The sequence below is a fragment of the Aythya marila genome, assembly GCF_965140915.1.
Source record: "Aythya marila genome assembly, chromosome: 6".
NCBI lineage: Eukaryota > Metazoa > Chordata > Aves > Anseriformes > Anatidae > Aythya > Aythya marila.
Window position 1 is genome coordinate 19,823,230 of NC_139047.1, and position 15,993 is coordinate 19,839,222.

Here is a 15,993-nt window from a genome sequence, read left to right on the forward strand (position 1 = left end):
CATTCCTCACTCCTATCAAATTAGAGGCTTTCAAACCTAAGGTACAAAATTGCAGGCAGCTGTGCTGTACCATGTGATGGTTATAACTGCAATATTAGGCCAATTTTGGGTGAGAATATGGCTTTGCTTTGCTTGTGTCTCTAAGACAGAGGTGATAGCAAAGATAGCTCTTTCTTGCTGTTTAAGTTTGTGCTGGTTTATATGGTTGTGGTTGCTGTGGTTTATGCGGCAGTAGGTTGTGCCTGCTGTTCTTCCTATTTTTTTCTTCCCTTTTTGTCAGAAAAAAAGGATTGGGTGTGTTTCTAGTGGTATGTGTTATTGTTTGTAACCCCTATTCCTTATGCTTATTTCTGACCTTATAAAGGTATATTTATATATTTACCTATATATTTATACAGGTATTTTTATAAGGCTAACTAATTGGTCACTTGTGTTGCTGTGGACACAAGTATTATTCTTAGTTAAATCCTTCAAACCTACAGATCGAGCCAGAATTATTTTGCTCTGAACACTGTTGTTCTGTCTTCACATGGTACTATGGGGGGGCTACTGAAGGGTATGAGCACTGTCTTAACTCTTTCCTGTGGTGGTCTACAAGCCTTTAAATAACACTAGTATTTTTGTAGGCTGGCTATGTAAAACACTTCACTTTTGAAATCAATCATTGGATGACTCAATCCAGTGGCTTCGAAAATCTGAGTCCTACATTTCTGAAGCACTTGGAAAGACCACACCATGTTCAGATGGGATAGGACTGTTCTGAGCTCTCTTTGACGTCCAGAACACTGACTTTGTGAGTCCTAGCTCACAAAGTCCAGAATCGCGGATATCCAGAATCTCGGATAGCTATTCACTCAATGTTTAAAAAGCATGATCAAACAGTATTTCCTGAACTCCTTTAAGCAGCAGGACTATTCCCGTACATCTCCAGCAGGGGACCTGCTTCCAAAAGGCAGCTGGCCTACTAGCACAAACCAACTGCTTCAAGGTCTTGCTGTTGCTTTCTTTTGTGTTATCGTACTCTGCTCTGGAACTTTGAGTATTATCCAGGTTGCACGGAGCATTTCCCACAGGTCCCTCTGTTTGTTGAGTTGCTATCCTGAAAAATTCTTCCTATAAAAGCTGCTAATTTCCAGAAATTGGGGAGTGCAGGTACTCCCTAGAAATTACCGAAGTTGTGATTTTTGTCCCAGGACTTATAGTGCTATGATGGTGTCAGATATAAACCAGCAGTTTAGCTAGTGAAAGGGCGGGAGCATCACAGGAATTCATGGCTCAGGAACTGAAAACATCCCCCTGCCACCACCCGCAACAGCTGAGTACGGATGGAGAAGCTGGCTGTTTTCCATCATTAGTGAGTAACCCATTTCTCTGTGCTGATTGATTTGCCCTATGCTGTCTTATTTTTTTTCCATGCTATTGCTGGCAGAAAGGTCTTCTCTACTAACAACAAGTTTGTCTAGTTTTGGCATTGAGCTTAATATTGAATGACAATTTAATACTTCCTCTTCCAAGTCATGTTGACCTTTAGTTTTGTGGCAGATAATTTCTAATGTGTGTATATGAAGATATCTGAATTGCTTTTAAAAACTAGTTTGAGGGAAATCATTATTTCAGCACAAAAGCACGCAATAATGATTTTTCTATTACTGTGGGTCGCCATACTGAGCTTAGCTCTTGTCTGTAAGAAAATAGAAGTTCAGTGCACAAATGAGTCCCCATTTGCAAGTTGCTTATGCACCTGTTGAAATGTTAAGCAGTGATTGAAAACCTTATTTTTTATTCTGCTTTCTCAGTAACACAGTAAAATAGATCTTTTCTTTTTGCTTCTAGTTACTGAAAGTCTTTACCAAATAAGCTACATTAAGTTTAGTAAAAGAGGCTCATCCTGAATTGACCTAGGACTGAATTAAGTATTTAACAAGCTACGTGTATCCCTTTGTTATGGCTTTATAGCACACTTCATCATGCTTCCTGACAACTTTGAGATTGGATTTTGATATTAACCAATGCTTGTTCTGAGAAGGTTCCTGCTCACGTTTCCATTATTAGCTCCAATGACCTTAAATTCCTCCTGTAGTAGGAAGTGAAATTTTTAATCTATGATGAAAATCTTTTACCATTCAGATTTCCATAAATCTTTTAATGCAAAGCATTCAAAGTAGGCGTGAGACTGCAGACTGTACAAATAGCTCTCTTTTTCCTAAATTATTTCATAGTAAGTGAAATCTTGCTGGCATTATACAACAGTGGCACTACTGCTAAGAGGGTGGAAAAGTTTAAAAAACAAAATTCCATGGTAATATTAATAGCAGAGAATCATGAGGGATTCTTAAAATCTGATCTTGCATGAGGGCAAGTAGTGGAAAAGGTTAGCTATGACCTCTGTTGGCACATCTGCTGGAATCGCTGGGCAGGGGCTGGCTGCAGGGAGGCCCCGCTACCTGTCCCCAGGGGCCGCCTCGCTGCCGTGCGGAGCCCTCGGAGCCGCCAAACCCCAGCGGCTCTCGGTGCCCTGAACCTCCAACACAACCGTGCGGCAGCAGCGCTGCCGGCAGCAAGGCTTGTGTGCCCGGCCGCTGCTGCTGCTGGCCTAACAGGTGCTCGCCGGCATCCCCGCCGCGGGGCTCGGCTTCCCCCGGGGGTGCGCCCGCGGGGCTGGGCGCGGAGGAAGATGGCCGGGGCCGGAGGGGGCGGGAGGCGCCGCCGGGGCCGCCTGAGGGGGAGCCGGGGCCGTGCGAGGGGGGCGCGGGCCGCGCTCCGCCGGCGGCCCAACCGCCGCTCCCCTCAGCGGCGCGGGGCGAGCGGCCGGGGCCGGCGGCGGCGCCCGCCTCTGCCTCCTCCCCCTCGGTGCCCTGCCTCCTCCCTCCCTCCCTCCGCCGGGCGGCCGGGAGGGAGCGCGGCCGAAAGGTGCTGCTGGAAGGGAAGTTTGAAGAAGGTCGCCGGGTGCCTGGGCGCTCCCGCAGCATCATGGCGGAGCCGGGCGAGTCGCCGGTCCACGTCCAGCAGCCCCAGGCGGCGCCCGCCGCCCCGGCCGTCGGCTGGCCCATCTGCAGGGACGCCTACGAGCTGCAGGAGGTCATCGGTCAGTGCGGCGGGGAGCGGAGCGGGGCCGGGCGGGCGGCGGGGGGATGCCGCGGGGGGAGGGGGGGCGGGCGGCCCCCGGCGGGCTGGGGCTCGCTGCCTGCGGCGGATGCGCCCGGCACTGCGGCGGCGCCGCCGACGGCTGCCGCAAACTTTATCCGCCCGCCGGCGGCGGCCCCGGGGGGCGGCGGCTCCTTCTAGAAACCGCCGCGCCCCGCCCGGTGAGGCCCGGCCCGGCCCGGCCCGGCGCGGGGGGTTTCGCCCCGGTGCCCTGCGAGGCGGCGTCAGCCCCGCGCCGAGCCCCGCTCTCCGCCGGGACCCCGGCAACTCTGCGGATGCGCGGCCGGCCGTGCGCGCAGCTGTGCGCGCATCCGCTCCGATTAGTCGGCATTTTTCCGGTGCTTGGATGGGGGAGGTAGAGCTCGCCTGGAGACCTGCTGCTACATCGCCCTGACTTCCTTTTCGCTTTTCTTGTCGTCTTTCTGGGTTGCTCTTGAGCCCTGTCCTCTCCCCACCAAGCGGTCGCTGTCGCCCGCCATCCACCTCCCCGTGCCCCCGGTCCCGGCCGTGTGCTCCGGGGGTTGCAGCCCGGCTCACCCGGCGCACCCCGGCTTTTGTCCCGGTTTGCTGCCAGCCCCCCCCTCCGCAGTGGCTTTGTCCGTCTGTCTGTCCGGTCAGTGCGAGTCACACGTGCTCCATCTTCGCCCCATGCGTGTGGAGTTCTGCAGTGTGGCAAGGTGGCTGTGGCTAGCAGTGCGTGGGGCGGGCAGGTGTCTGTCTCCTGATCTCCGCGTTGCTTGTTGCTAATAAACTACTTTGGGAAAACTTGCTTGTGTTTGTGCGTGACGCTTTGAACTTGGAGCAGATGCTGCAGGTGGTAAAAGCCAGATCGGACTGGGGTTGTGGCGTGTGCGTGAGGCCATTTTGATGAAAAAATCCAGGAGCTTTGCCTGGTGATGCTGGTGGTGATCTTTGATATCGCACACCCATTGCTAACCACCGTCAGGCTGAGGACAACCAGAATGCATGTTGGCGATGGGGGCCGCGAGCTGTGGGTACCCAGTTCTGTCATTACGCTGTTTTCCATGGACACAATCCAAAGAGCTGAGAACTTCTTCCTTGAAGTGGGGTGACTTGCTGCTAGCCTAGGTGGTCCAGTTGTGCTTGTCTGCACCTCCTAGGCTGTGAGAAGGGACTAAGGAGGGCAGAGGGTTCAGGAGCTGGGTACCAACAGGTCCAGGGAGGTGACGCACCTGAAGCAGCTCTTGGTGAAGGCCCCACGTAGGCACAGGTTTGTTTCCCAGAGGCTTTCATCTTGCTCAGCATGGGGATGGGTCTAAATTAGCCAAGCAGAAGCAATTCTACTGGTATAAGCTCTATCTTTGCTGAGGAGCGAGTCTCTTCTAAGTGCTTTTAAGAAAAAAGCATCAGAAAGTGTTGGATTAAGCCTTGTCTAGGGTTGCTTAGGGTGTGACGTGAGTCATATGAGTTATTTTAATAGTGGTTATTTTCTCTTGCAGTTCTGCAGAAGGGCTGGGTGAGAGTTCCTGAATGTCTTTCTCCTTTCCACTTATAAAGCCTGCATTTTTTTGTAGTGTAAATCATTTCTAAATAATAATTTTTAAGAATTCATCCATTATAAGGGTAGATGCTCGTTGGAGTCACAAATACCTATCTGAAGGAAACTTTATTGCTTGTTACCTACTAGTGCTATTAGATATCAATATTTCTGCGGTAAAGTGAATGCCTAGTGAGGAAGTTGAGGCCAGGTTGTGTTGAATTGGGTTCTTAGACATAGTGAACTTAGCTGGCTTGAGTTGAACTTTTACTAAGTTCAGGCTACATATGTGACTTTTTTTCTTAAATGCATTGAGGTTTATTTTTTATCATGACAAATCTTATGATTAGTCTTATATATGTATATATACTTGCTTCAACATACTGGAGACCATTAAATTTGGTTGCAATGCTCTTAAAAACAGTAAAACAAACAGTGAATTCCATGCAGTTGACCAAATGTGGGTATAACATTCATCCAACATCTCCAGAATTGTTACTTGAATGAGTTTGGTGAGGGCTTCCTAAAGCAACTTTATATCTGAGGGAGGGAAGAAGGATCCAGCCTGACCTCAGCTCAGCAGCCGTTCCTGTCCCTTTGCAGCAGCCGTGCTAAGGTCAAATGCCTTGTGAATGCGAGCAATACCATGCGCCACCAAAGCAGAGCCCTTCATCTGTGGAAGGCACTGCCCGGCTCTTCCAGAGGGACTGGGTTGAGTCCTCAGGGCTGGCTTCAGGTACAACAGCCCTTTGCCACTTAAATGTGAAAAATAATGTATTGGAGTGTCTCTGTGGGCTTTGCAGGAGGAAAGGTACGCAGGGTGAGGTACTCCAAGATGCTTTATCACAGCACTTCACAAAAGAGTAAACTTTATATCATATGGTAATTAGTATACACGGTGCAAAATGACTTCAATGGGCTGTTCTAGGGGGCATTTAAAAGTTTGTGATGATCATAGGATAAAAAGTTAAAATCATCACTTGTCATATATGGTGTCTCTATCCTGTGGATTTAGCGGGTTAGAGAAATTTTACCCTCTTTATGAGAGTGTGAATGCTTCTTATTGCTCATCTGTGCCTGGCCAAATGTAATTTTGAAAAGCAAGACCACATGGTATGGATGTCAAACAATATGGCTCTTCTGCCTTCCCTTCTCTGTCTGTTGCTTTCTTTGCAATTGTGAGGAGGTTCAAGTGCCTGTGAGAATGCTATCTGTAAGTTGTGCTTCTTAGGAGATGTTATTTCATGTGTGGTTTATTTTTAAGGTTGTTAGCAAGTTCTTTGTAAACTCTTGGTATGCAGTTGCATGATACATTTAATCTGCTGCAACAGGCAGCTGTTGAGAAGATCTCATTGATCTGTCAGAAAACTAGTTCTGCTGGGTTAGTTTTCGGTCAGATCAGGTTCCCTGTTTGATTTGCTGTATGGCTGATCTCATGGAAAGAAGAGGCTCTTCCTATTAATGCCTGTATCCAAATCTTTACTGGGGCAAGAAGAAATTCTGATTGCTGTCTGTAAATGTGTAGGATAGAGTTAAGAGATAAGGAAATTGTTGCATTAATTCAGATGGATATAGGCTGTAGAAACCTACGCATTTAGACATTAAAAGGGGATTCCTGACTGTTCAGATGGTGAGGGTCCAAAGCAGCCTTCCTGTAGGAGTTAGAGATAAAAATGGTAATTGCTATTAAGGGACAGCCAGACTTAATTTCGTGAAGATTTGGGAAATCTTCTTGTGACTTTAATATATCAAGATAAAATGTGCTGTGGATTTTATTTATTTATTTTGTAGCTGGATATGACTTAGATTAAAAGAATAAACAAACAAAATAACAGAGGTAGTAAAACCAATACTCTGAGATTTTTTTTCAGTTTGAGTTTATTGCCAAGTAGTCTGGATAAGACAACTGAAATAGATTTGTCTCAATTGCTGTCACGCAAGCAAGGTTTTTTCCTCCTGAGAAGCAATGGAAATCTCCACAAAACAAATGTTTTAATGATAATCAATATAAAAGCATGAAAATTGTGTAGTCTTAATTATATTTGTATTCTTCATATTGTTATGAGTTGTACATCACATGGATGAGACAAAGTAGCACTAAATTTTTTTTTTTTTTTAATTGATATGAACAAGAGACTTTGCTCTTGGAAAACTGCACTGGAGTTGATGTTCTCTTACTGGCTGTAACTCGGTGTTTGTAAGACTGCACTGATAGTTTGGGGGAAGATTCCGTTAGGGACAAAGAGCCATTAGGATGGCTGCTTGCTCCTCTTACAAAGCAATAATTTCACTTCTCCAGTTGCAACTGATCTGGAGAATTAAGAATCTAGAAAACAGGCAGAATTAATTGGAAAAATAAAGGGTTAGTTCCAAATGATGGATTGTCTTTACATTGGTTGCAGCTCATTAGAAAGCTACTTTAATTGAACTGAGGCTTCCATCTAGTATTTCTGGTTAGCCTTTCTAACTGAACTCCAAAATATCTTGTCATTTGCTACCTTGTGATGTTCAGTGTTAAGTCAAATGTGTTGGGAGTTTGACTAAAACAGCTTATAGCTCACGGCTGTTCTGCTCATTTTGTAGCCCTTATTGTAAGCGGTCTATGAGCTGCTCTCACATTAACAGCCAAGAGGTCTTTGGTGTTTCTGTGGAATTGAATACTTATTATTTTTTCCCTTGCTGCATGTGTGTTGCTAAAGGCTCTTTGTCTGACAGAGAATACTCCCCTGTTTTTGTTGTTATCAGGGATCTTAGTTTGGCTCTGTAGAGAGGGTCTGATTATGATGCTTAGGAACTGATGTTCAAGTTTGTAAGCATAGTATATGCTGTTTTGAAAAGTTTCTCTGTAGTTAAATAGGTAAAATACAGTACTGTATTTTGTTATTTAGATGCTTGTGCCTCATTGACACTTTCAAAAATTTCTTATCCCTCTGCTTAACTAGCCTTTTTTTTTTTTTTTTTTTTTTGAGAATGTTTGGGGTGGGGTGAACAATTGAAGGGCTTTTGAATCAGTCACCTTGGATATTTGCTTTTACAGGGGTTTTTGAAACCCCCTGTAATTCTTGTATACAAAACTGCGTAATTTCATAAGTAATGTTTAATGCTACCTGACATCTTTATCCTAAAACTTTGTCAGAACAAACGTGCGTATTTACCTTAATTCTGATCCAAAGCAAATTACAGTTGTTAACAATAACTCTTAAGTTATAAAGGCAGCATGAGTATATTGTGTATGCGCACATGGAATACAGCATTCAAAACATTCATGATGTGAGTTGAAGTGAACATAGCTTCATACATCTGTAGCTTGACAGGGAGAGTTCATTTTGCAGGTTAAAATTCTACATTTTGGGATATAATTGATTGAGATTTCCTGTCAGCTAATAACCATTTGAAGAAACTAAACAAAAGTTAAATCCTCATTGAGTAATGTAAAGGGGGTGGCTTTTAATTCAGTTGTCAATGTAAAGACTGCCATGGTACAATTAAAAATACCTCTTAGAACATCCTCAGTGCCGTGCTGCAGACAAGGCTGTGCAGAGCACTTAGTTTATTATTTGACATGTCCACACATGATAATAGCAGTGTTGGGGAAAGGAGCTCTGTCTTGACCTTTTTTTTTTTTTTTTTTTCCAAAGAAAATGAACTTTCTGTACTAGAAATACTGAGATTGGTGACAAAACTGTAGTTTCTGTTATCTTTAAGACAACGGTCTTTAAGTGATTCATTGAGCAAACCTTGCTATTGTAGTAACTTTTAAAATTGTAGCTTATGCAATTGGGATTCAAACTTGTCAGGAAGGTTAGTTATATTGTAATCTGAATGGTATGGAGAGTACATGTTTTCTTCATTTTTGGCTAACTTGCTTTGATTTTGTTGCTATTGCAAGTAACTAGCAAGTCTTGTTTATAATTTGTTAAACAGAAGGGTAAAGGAACACATAATCATCACGCTCAGCATGTCAGGCAGTTGACTGGTACTACATAATTATAACTTACATGAGCGTATGCTGTGTTTCCAGCTCTTGGAATCCGTCTGCCTCCTTTTCACTTGGATCTCGCGTCCCTCTGCTTTCTACCCTCTTCCCCCACCCCAGATTCTTCTGAAAGAGAAGGTCTGGAACTTCAGACCCCAAAAGCCCAGAATTGGCTTGAGTGCTGCAAGAGGAGGAGTTCTGCTGGGAAGTGTGGAAACTTGATTCTTCTTAAGCCATGCAGCCAGGCTTTGCATCTTCAGTGTGGAACAGCTGCTGTGAGCAGCATTGTAAGAACATGCTTTAAAAGTTTTTCCTTCTTTCATGTATCATACAATGTTCTACACTTCAGGTTGTCTGGTGACTTGTTTGGGGAGCTTCTGTGACTCTGTGAAGACAAAGGCAGTGCTGATAAAGGTGGTGGGTTTTCAAGAGCCTATCTGAAGAGACTTCTGATGCAATTTTTCAAGGGTGCTGAGTGTGGCAGTTCTGCTACTTTCTGCAAAGTGAGGCTCAGCAGAAAGCTGTAACTGTCACCATTGTTCATTTGGTTGCTGGTGTGTTCAATTTGCGGCATCGATGGAGTTAATGTTTCTGGTCCTTTGTCCCCAGGTATTTGACTAAGCATGTGACTTCACTCCATGGCTTGGTGAAACCTCACTGTGATAAATTAGCTGTCTCCATTATTCCTTTATCTTTATGATTAACGATTTCTGAATTGTTTTATTAGTCTAATTATTCCTGTGAATATCTACGTGCCTCAGAGGTATTCTGATCAGAAGTAAAATGTAGGTGAAACTCAAGGATGTCGTATAAGGCTGCTGTAATGATTATGTTGCATAGCTTTTAAGCTGAGCTATGCTAATGCACTTGAAGAGAAATGGGGGAATAAAGCAGGTGGAAAACTGGAAGGTTTTCAGTGTTCCTAGTCATGCTTTCAGATAGATGTAGCATGAACCTAAGACTCTTGATCTTGGAGGTCAAGATCAATATTGGATGTCTGAGGTTTTTCTTAATAGAAACAAATGATTATAGCTGTAAGCAAACTGTGTGCCAAGTATACCTGTTTTATGGTACTGGCACAAAAATAGTTAATTGACTATACTGGAAAAATGTTGTGTATTTACCTGCTGATCGTGGTTTCTATCCTGTAAAAGTAATATGGACAAGATCATGGGCTTGGGCTATACCTTTTGTCTTCTGAGAAGGATCATATTCAGACTGAGAAGGATCAAAACTGATCTATAATTTTTATTTTCCCTTCTCACTTCTTTGCTTTGAAGACATTTTGTTATGTGGACTGAATCTAAACTTACTTATTTCTGTTAGCCTCGTGCTTCCAGTCTGAGCTGGAACTCTATTGAAATTAGATTAGAATCACCTGATGAAAATTCAATACTATGATAGCATTTGTATTGCTCCAACTTTTCTATTATTTCATGAGGAATGGAATCAGAAATAGGTAAGTTTTTGCTTGTACTGTGCATCCATGACAGGCTCATTCTAGCAGAACGTATTCTGTTGCAGTGAGCTAGCTAAAGATGCTTTATAGCTCAGCACTGTAATGTTAATTGCAGATCTTCATGACTGCGGTAGCAGAACTGTCTTTGTGTTGGTAGGTTGCTGCTCTCCATTCTCAGAAGAGAATGATGCAGGATGTGGTGACATCCAGAAGACCTAGAAAATAGAGTTGTTCCAAGTGCTTGCTTTCAAACTAAATGAGAAACAATAAAATGTGGCAACTAACTAAATCAACAGCAGTGTTTGTTTGTAGTGCTACTCTGTGCAAGAACATAATTCCTTTAACACCTTTTTTTTTTTTTTTTTTTTTCCTGGGGATGAAATATGGTTCAGCATAGCAAATCTTCTATTTATCCTGCTTGTGTAAGGTGAAGTGGACTTAAGAAGATAACCTGATAAGGGGTCTCTGGTCTGTACAATGAGTACAAGAACTTCCTATCTGGTGTAGCTATGCAGAGCCATTTCCAGGGTGAGTTTTGCCTTCCAAATGTGTTTGCATTTGTATGTATACAGAATAGTGGTTTCTGTACTGATGATGGAAGAACAGGAAGGATGGGATAATCAGAGTCCATGTTTCTCTTCTGAAAATATTTCAACTAAAAATCAGATCTTGAAATTTATCATCACAGAATCATCTAGGTTGGAAGAGACCTTTAAGATCACTTAGTCCAACCTCTGACTTAACACTAAAAAGTCCTCCCCAAAACCACATCACTAAGCTCTATGGAAACTTCTCTTGCCATGTAACATAAAAGTATTTAAAGTTTCTAGTACGAAATATGATTGGGTAGGTTTTGTTTTTGTGTTGTGTTTTAAGGTAGATGTAGTTTAGGAATACCAGACTCTATGCTAGAAGAGTATTGGAGTAAATATCCTTGTATCTCTGAAGTTTTCAAGTAAAAAACTACTTCTGAAGCAGTGCATTTATATCTGGTGTGATAACATGCCAGTGCTGTTGAGGAACATGATTCAAATTAATGGTTAGATTAACATTTTTTAATAGGTAATTTACATTATTTTCTTCTAGATTATTGTTGTATAGATAGCTATAGCTCAAAATTGTCGTTTCTTCCAGATGTTATTCAGAGTGTTATTCTTGGGCTTTGCTTTGAGCTATTCTGAGAACTGAGGGCTGAATAAAGTTTGGACGCATGTTTAAGAAGGAGATTAGAAGAAGTAGAAAATGGAACCCTGCCGGTCATGCCTCAGCTTGGAAAAACTAAACCTGTTCTGGGAATCTTGCAGTAAAGATTTTCTTCAGCTTTGTACTTCAGGCATGAGCCTGCAAAACTTCAGCAAATCCCTGGCCCCGGAGATCATTAAGGGCCTCAGGGCATCTTTGATTTGAGGCTTAGGGCTGGGACAATGTCTGATGAGAGCCAGACACCAGTAGTGTCAGTTGACAGGGTGAGAGGCAATGAGCACAAAAAGAAACATAAAATTCAATCTGAACATAAGAAAACTTTTTTTTTATTGTAATGGTGATCGAACAGTGGAACAGATTGATCAGAGGAGTGGTGGTGTCTTGATCTACGGAGATGCTTAAATCCTGTCTGGGCAACTTGCTGCAGATGACCCTGTTTGAGCAGGGAGGTCGGACTAGGTGATCTCTAGAGGACTCCTTTAGCCTTCAATGATACTCTGGGTCCATGGTTTAAAAGTTTTTGGTGGTATCTTTGTATGAAACAGCAGAAAGATATGCTTAGGGCTTCATTCTTTCAAGGCTGTCACATATCTAGGAAGCAGCTGACATGGGTGTTCCTTAATATTGCTGTTAAGATTTTTCCTATGAAATTTGTGCTGACTCTTCAACCTAAGATAAAACTAGACCTTTAACAACAAATTTGGATACAAAATCTTAAAAGAAGAAAATGTCAGATTTCTCTTTCTTGTCTAGATAATCTTCTTTGGTTTAAGTTGAGATTTATTACCCAGTGTTCTTTTGTTGTGCAGCTGACTGGATGATAAGGAAGTTTATTGTAGCAGCTTTTTCAAATGGATTTAGAAAAAAGCTACCTTTTGTGGCGCTTGTATCCATGCGAAGTGTTTTATGCTGCTTCAGATCAATGAAGGAAAAACAGAATGCCTATGCTGGCAGTCCTTTCTGGAAGGCTAATTAGTGACAGGGGGATCTCTCAGACTTAGTGTAGAAATCCCTTCACAGAATCCCTGGAAACTTTTCTTCGTAATAACAGTTTGAAGTCCGTGGTAGAATGTTTAAAACGTGTATGAGAAGCAATGATGTGAAAAACATACTTTTGAAGTAACCCGATAAGAGAAAAAATATTATTGTCTCAAAACACAGGCAAAATTTCTGAGTTCTGTCAAATGTTGCAATAAACCTCAAGACCTCTAACACGTATTTAAACATTTTTGTATAATGCTATACAAAATAGCATTTGTATATGGATGACAAAGTTGAAAAAGAAAAGTGAGACCTGTTAGGTCATTGATGTAATCTGACTTTATCTCAACATATTACAGCAGCAAAAAAAATGCTTTACACAGATGTTCTTTTGTATGTCTTTTGGCTTTGTGAATTTGATAGCAAGTTGGTGGTACAACTATAAAAGGGGAAAAAAATAAATTACTTAATTGCCTGAAAAAAAAGACATATTGTGAAGATGAATGGATAATGACAGTCAAAATCCATTTTGGTGTTTGAAACATTCTTAAACCAAATCACATTTTTCACTTCAACTTTTTCATGTCTTTTGTTGGGAAAGTGCCAAATGGCTAGGAATCTGTCGGAGTCATTCAAGATGAGCACAGCGTGTCCACATCTCGCCTTATCCCAGGAAGGCCCCAGTTGGGTGTACAACAGGAGGAGGTTAGTTCTGCAGGTTTGTTCTGCAGATTTGATAGGGAGTTGTAACACAGTGTTGCATAGCAAACCTCAAAATATTTCCTGGAGTTTATCTAACAAAATACTTCATCTAACCAGTCCTTTCACTATTTTATTGTGTGTGTGTGTGTGTATGTGTAAAAATACGAGTTCAAAAAGCAGGGGAAAAATAATTCCCTCTTGTCTCTGGTTTTCTTTTATGTGTTGTTTTATTGCTGACTGTGAATCCCCCTATTTGTCTGCATGGAGAATGATGTTTGGTTCATGCTCAAGCTTGCTGTATCTTGTCTTTAGCACAGGTTGGATCAGGGCTTAAATAGAAATTCTCTTTTAGCTTTTCCCCAATGTATAGTAATTGACATGGATGTTCAGGGTATTTACCTAAGACTGCAGTGGGATCAGAAGTATTTATAGACCTTTATCATCTTTGGAGAGTTTTTTTTTTTTTCTGGATTATTTATGCTATGTGCTTTCAACACATAGAATGGGGTAAGCATTGCTAGGCCTCACACTTTGCATAAACTACTCTACCACAAGAAGTACGTAGAACAACTGGATTGACTAATGCCTCTATTGCCATAATGGTAATGTTCTTAAATGCCTAATTGCAGAACAAATTCATTTTATGTAACTCAGTGAGGAGTTAAGCAAATTAGTTGTGAAGTGATGACCTGGCAGAATTAGCAGTTGTATGTATGGGCCCAGATTTCCTAGGACACTTAGTGTATTTTAAGCGAATTCTGTCAGTGTCCTAACAGACAAGGATAAACAAACTGGTATGCATGTGAATTATAAGAGGAAGGATTTGATTGCAGCCTAAATTAAGAACAAAGTAGACAGGAATTGTAAGCAAGCAGCATTTGCTTGCTTATCTTGAAATGCTTTTGTTCTTAAGAACTGTTGTGTGAAGATGGAGAGAGAAATCGTGAGGTAATTTTGATTTCCAATGTTTTGGATTGGAAGGGACGTTCTAATTCCATCCTCTGTCCCTTCCACCAGACCACGTTGCGCCAAGCCCCATCCAACCTGGCCTTGAACACTTCCAGGGATGGGACATCCGTAGCTTCTCTGGGCGACCTGGTCTGGTACCTTGCCTCCCTCTGAGTAAAGAATTTACTTCTGGTATCTCATCTACCTACCTACCTATCTGGTATCTCACCTACCTACCCTCATTTAGTTTAAAGCCATTCCCTCTTGTTCAATCACCACACTCGCTGATGAGGATTCCCTCCCCAGCTTTCCGGTAGCTCCCTTTGGGTACTGTAAGGCCTCTGTAAGGTCTCCCCAGAGCCTTCTGTTCTCCGGTCTGAACAACCCTAACACTCTCAGCCTATCTTCACAGGAGGGGTGCTCCAGCCCTCTGAGCATCCTCATGGTCCTCCTCTGGACTTGGTGTAATACGTTCATGACCTTGTTTTTCATATGTAGTCATCAAGAAAATTTACCATCACCAACAAATAACATTATCCTCTTGATGTTTTTCTCTTCTGTACTGAGACGAAACAGAACTATGGAGTGGAGGGAAGTGTAGTTGGGTAGAGTATCTGAAGGGACTTACAAATGTGAGAATCTTTAAAAGATGTTTGTATCGGAGTAAAAAGGAGCTACTAAAAAGTAAGACTTTGTAAATTGTTACAAGGGTAATGAGGATGCTGTCTTTATTTTTCTGAGGAAAAGAAAAAGGAATAGTTGTAGGCCTGTTTTGAACACAGTTACTGCATAATGGTTAGTGAGTGGAAAGTCTCAGACCTTTCTACATAACGGGATAAATGAAGAGATTTGTTGCATGCCTTTGTGAATGATGTGTATCTGTGCGTGCAAAGTGCACGCAGTATGGTGTGGCCATCTTGCCTTTGCTCTTCTTTTTTGAGGCTTGGCTAGGGGAGTGTAGGTAAAGCTAAAATGTATTTGTCAGTAGTTGTTCAAAGATCCTTCTCTTTGCCAGCTGGAAACAGGTTCTGCGAGGGTTGAGTTACTTCAAAAGCAGAGAGAAAATGTCAGATTTAGAACAACTTTAAGGAACTTAATCAGATAAGCTTAAATCCCTGACAGATTTGTTTGTTGGAATTTTAGAGAACTTTATTTCTGTTCTTAGGTTATGTCCTTTCAGAAGTGAAATATATTCGTACATAATAGCTCTTGAAGAAGTTTCTGTTGCATGAACCAAAGTAAGAGTATTTCTAATGGCTGTGCTGCTCTGAAGGCAGGGTCGTACAGAGTGCATAGTTGGGAGCACGAAGGAACAGGTTGTTTTAAGTGCACACTTGTACTACAAAGAAGGATGACAGTAAGAAATGAGTTCAAGATTACTCTGACCTACTCCTATTTCACAACAGGCAGAAATAGGCATCTTCATATGGACTGCAATTGCATTATTTCATTGTGAACTTTTGAAATTGGCCAAAAGAGTTCTTGACTTTCCTTCCCAGTGTTGCAGGAGGATGACATTTCAAGCAGTGGGAAAAAAATCTATCACTTTTACACAACTATTTTTTATTTTATTTTTTTTCCTGTCTGTCAACTGGTGATCCTTTTGTTCTTCTGCAGGAGACAGCTGGATGTAAAGGCTTCGTGGTTTATCCTGCCTACACTTAGATTATACTAGATCTGTTTTCTAAGGAGAGAAGTGATGGGATGTTTAAACCAGTCTGTGCTTCAGTTATGCAGTTAGCATGGTCACAGCTATGAGGAGTAGGTTTTGGAAGACTGGTAAGGTTCAGTATACATGAAGAAGTCGTGGTTGTGGTGGTGGTTGTTGTTTCACTGTATGATGGAGCATAACTTGCGTAGTCTGTTCTCACTCAACTGAATTACTTATCTGGATAGTCCATTTTATAGCAGCTGTTCCTCAGGAACACTTCAAATTTCTGCTTGTTTAGTAGACCCCAGAGTAGGGCATCTTCCTTTACACAAAAAGGAATCTTCAAACCAGATGGGAAATCTTCAGACTTCCCTCATCTTTATCCCTGGTTGTTTGCCAGAAGAGGAGAGGGGAAAATCTCTTAAGAAGGA

The 15,993-nt window shown here is 42.3% G+C and overlaps 1 protein-coding gene across 2 annotated transcripts in view; it reads left to right on the forward strand.

Annotated features, from left to right (window-relative positions):
• The first annotated feature begins 2,764 nt into the window (after positions 1–2,764).
• Positions 2,765–15,993, forward strand: part of STK39 (serine/threonine kinase 39) — an 89,124-nt gene continuing 75,895 nt past the window's right edge. For both annotated transcript variants that reach the window (XM_082763046.1, XM_082763047.1), the window contains exon 1: positions 2,765–3,085. In XM_082763046.1, coding sequence (XP_082619172.1) covers positions 2,971–3,085 — 115 coding nt within the window. In that variant the 5' untranslated portion in view covers positions 2,765–2,970. The remainder of the gene's footprint in view (positions 3,086–15,993) is intronic.